Raw genomic sequence first — 3,985 nt, forward strand, 5'->3', positions numbered from 1 at the left:
GCCAATGCAGTTGTAGTTTTATTGTGTTATATGTTGAATTATTATACTTAATATATGTAAACTATTATTTTTAAAATAAAAATGTAATCGTGTCGTGCCCGTGCCAGCACTACGGGTCGAGATGGTGGCCCAGGCACAACACTATAGCCGTGCCGTGCCAGGCAGTGGCACTATACTAACCGGGCCGGGTTGTGCCTGGGCCGTGCTTTTTCGTGTCATGCCTGGGCTGGCCCATCGTGTTAGTGCCAAATGGCCATCTATAGCGTGGCCCCTGCCCTGCCCCGCTCTCTGCTCGCCCCCTGCCCAGGATTGAATAGATAATAGAGTTTACGTTTGATAATTTATGTGAGTTGTGATTTAGTTCTAGAACTACTAGTTTTGTATTTCTTGATTGCTCCAGGTATTGATGCCCTTGCAGTTGCTTGTAGGAGGTGGATGGGATATTCTACAGTCTGGTGGGGAGTAATGAATGGTTCATGGCACAACTAGAGATGGCAACGGGTACAAACCCGCTGGGTTTTGCCGTCCCAAACCCGTACCCGTGAAAAATATTTATGCCCATTAAAAAACCCGTACCCATGACGGGTTTGAGATTTTGCCCAAACCCGTACCCATCGGGTTAGCGGGTACCCGCGGGTTACCCACGGGTTTTATCTCCAATATGCTTGTTCTTCCTATAATCAATAATTATCGTAATGATTAATGAGATCATGGTCCAAAATTTATGTGATGAACAACGAGTTCATGATTTGGTATAAAAATTATTAGTAGAGAGAATGGAATACAAATAATAAGTTGTATAATTAAGTGACCTTGCACTAAGTTATCCTTCCACCACATATATAACACTAGTAAAAACTATAATAGCAAGCAAGCAACACTCTCACCGACTACTTATACATTCACCATTTGATAAAAATTAGTAAGTAAATAAGGAATAACAAGTTTGTTGTTCGTTTATAAAATAAAATGACAATATGCACTAGGTTTGGTCGGGTTTAAAAAACCCACGGGTTCGCGGGTTTGGGTACTATAAGAACAAACCCGTACCCATAAACCCGTCGGGTATAGATTTATGCCCGTTAACAAACCCATGGGTATGAAAATTGACCCAAACCCATACCCTAATGGGGTAAAAACCCATCGGGTTTCGGGTTTCGGGTACCCATTGCCATCTCTAGGCACAACCTTCTATCTCAGTTTCTGATAGTAGGGGCATTTTGCCGCTATGTCAATATGTTTTTTTATGTGTCTTCATGTGCTGGGAAGATGAATTGGTAGGAGACTGACTTGTTTTCATGAACTAGGAAGTTGGACAAGTAGTAGACCGGCATGCCTTTATCCAAAGATATTTTGTCTTTCATTTGTGTTAGAAACTAGCTACATGGTCGTTGCTTGATATGTTAATGTTACTAGCTTGTCACACAATGTTCATAATGGATATCTCGATCAATCGTATGTTTATCTTTTACAGTTTGTGTGCCTCGATCAGGGACCGACGATAGTTGTTTCAAGCCATAATTGTTTGTTTATAGTTTCTAGCAAGGTCCAAAAATTCACCCCTGTTCTATGATTCAGACTTCAGAGGCTGGCGTAGCCATGACTCACTTAAATTTACCCTAGTATGCGCATGTTGATTCAATAGCAGGAAAATAAACGCCTTGCATCTTGGGCCAGATTGGAGTTTCCAGCATTTGTTTAAGAAACTGTTAGAGTATACACTATAATTTACCTCTAAAAATTTTTAGCCTATCCCTAATAATATTTTTTGGGGATATTTTTAGCTTCCTCTTGGAGTTGCTCCCAAGTGACTCCAACGTGCCGTCTATATAAAGCACCCTACTCTCTATCGCCACTTCACTCGGGTCCATAGTTCAAAACGAAACCAAGCAAGCTTTCGGTCATGGCCCCGCCGGCAACGAATAGCCCGGGAGAGGTCGACAGCGGCGGCCGCCCGCATGTCATGTTCATCCCAAGCGCTGGCATGGGCCACCTCATCCCATTCTTCCGCTTCATCGCGGCTCTCGCTGGGCAGAGCGTCGACATCTCTGTGGTGACTGTCCTTCCTACCGTTTCTGCCGCCGAGGAGGACTACTTCACCAGCCTCTTCGCTGCCCTCCCCCGTGTCCGCCGCGTCGACCTCCACCTCCTGCCGTTCGACGCGTCCAAGCTCCCAAGCAACGACCGCGACCCGTTCGTTCTCCGGTGGGAGGCCCTGCGCCGCTCAGCGCACCTCCTGGGCCCGCTTATTGCCGGCGCCGCCCCACGCGTCTCGGCCGTCATTACAGACGTGACCCTGACCTCCCACGTCATCCCCATCGCCAAGGAGCTCGGCGTCCAGTGCCACGTCCTCTTCCCCTCCAGCGCCACCATGCTCTCGCTCCTTGCTTACACCCCTGTACACATCGACAAGAAGGCCGAGCAGGGGAGTGACATCGGCGACGTCGACATCCCCGGTGTGTGTCGCATACCGCAGTCTTGTCTCCCGCAGGTGCTGCTTCACCTCGACAAACTCTTCACCAAGCAGTTCATCGCCAACGGCCGCGAGATCATCAACGCTGACGGCTTTCTGGTGAACACGTTCGACGCCTTGGAGCCGGTGGCGCTCGCTGCCCTGAGAGATGGCAAGGTCGTCCCGGGGTTCCCACCGGTGTACGCCATTGGCCCACTCATGTCGCAGCAAAACTCAGTTGACGAAGGTGGGAAGGAAGAAGGATCGGGCTCCCCCGTTGCCTGGCTTGACGAGCAGCCAGCGCGGTCTGTGGTGTACGTCGCGTTCGGCAACCGCTGCGCCGTGAGCCATGACCAGATCAGGGAGATCGCCGCCGGGCTCGAGGCGAGCAACTGTCGGTTCCTTTGGGTGCTCAAAACCACAACGGTGGATAGGGACGACAGCGCCGTGCTGACGGAATTGCTCGGCGAGGAGTTCCTGGAGCGAGTGCAGGGTCGCGGCCTCGTGACCAAGGCGTGGGTGGACCAGGAGGCCCTGCTGAAGCACCCGGCCATGGGGCTGTTTCTAAGCCACAGCGGGTGGAACTCGGTGACCGAGGCGGCTGCCGCCAGCGTGCCGCTGCTGGCGTGGCCCCGCGGCGGCGACCACCGCGTGAACGCCATGGTAACGGTGAGCGGTGGGGTTGGGATGTGGATGGAGCACTGGAGCTGGGACGGGGAGGACTGGCTGGTGACCGGGGTGGAGATCGCGAAGAAAGTAAAAGAGGTCATGTCCGACGAAGCGGTCAGGGCAAGGACGACGAGGACCGCCGAGGAAGCGGCCAAGGCAGTTGCAGAGGGTGGCACCAGCTACCGGAGCATGGAGGAGTTTATTTCCAGCGTCAAAGCAACCGTGGCGTCTTGATTGCGTCGTGGGGTTCCTGATTTCCACAAGTTTGTGTCCCCTACTCCCCTACCCTACCTTCCCACTGATGGGGAGTTGTGACGTCGTTGTCGTGTGGCTGGTTGCAGTGTCAACCAAAACAGTTCTCACACACGTGAGTTGTTGGGAGGTAGGTAGCCTGTACTATCACGTACCTACCCCATCAAGAATAGTGCGTCATCTGTCATCTTGTGATGTCATCTTGTAATGAAATAAAAATAGTTGCATTTTAAATATTTGTCTACCATTAGTTTATTTTAAACTAAAACGCGACAAATAAAAAAATAGAGGAAGTACCATTCTATTTTAACAACCACTTTTACACTCGACCGTCCATACTCTGCTACTAAAGAAATGCCCATATGTAGTGATTGAAAGTTGTATACAGTATTGGAGTCTCAACCGGTATTTAGAAACTGGAGCTAATATATTTCTATCTGCGTGATTGGTTGCTGGACTCCTTGGTGCCTGGCTCACGCGGGCCTGCACCGCTTGAACGCGCTCGTCTTACATCCCTGCACATACAGACCAACTGGCATAGAAAGTCCCGCTTGCATCCACGCGTCCAAGCTCGGGCGCTACTGTCCAGCGAACCTATCACGCGCTATATGT

At 50.4% G+C, this 3,985-nt stretch overlaps 1 protein-coding gene across 1 annotated transcript; it reads left to right on the forward strand.

Moving 5' to 3' along the window:
- The first annotated feature begins 1,859 nt into the window (after positions 1-1,859).
- On the forward strand, positions 1,860-3,607 carry LOC100282556 (anthocyanidin 3-O-glucosyltransferase). The gene has a single exon (NM_001155464.3). It carries the CDS (start codon positions 1,904-1,906, stop codon positions 3,353-3,355), a length of 1,452 nt encoding a protein of 483 aa, NP_001148936.2. The 5' UTR covers positions 1,860-1,903; the 3' UTR covers positions 3,356-3,607.
- Positions 3,608-3,985: the final 378 nt, after the last annotated feature.

This window comes from Zea mays, chromosome 6 (assembly GCF_902167145.1).
Source record: "Zea mays cultivar B73 chromosome 6, Zm-B73-REFERENCE-NAM-5.0, whole genome shotgun sequence".
Classification (NCBI taxonomy): Eukaryota; Viridiplantae; Streptophyta; class Magnoliopsida; order Poales; family Poaceae; genus Zea; species Zea mays.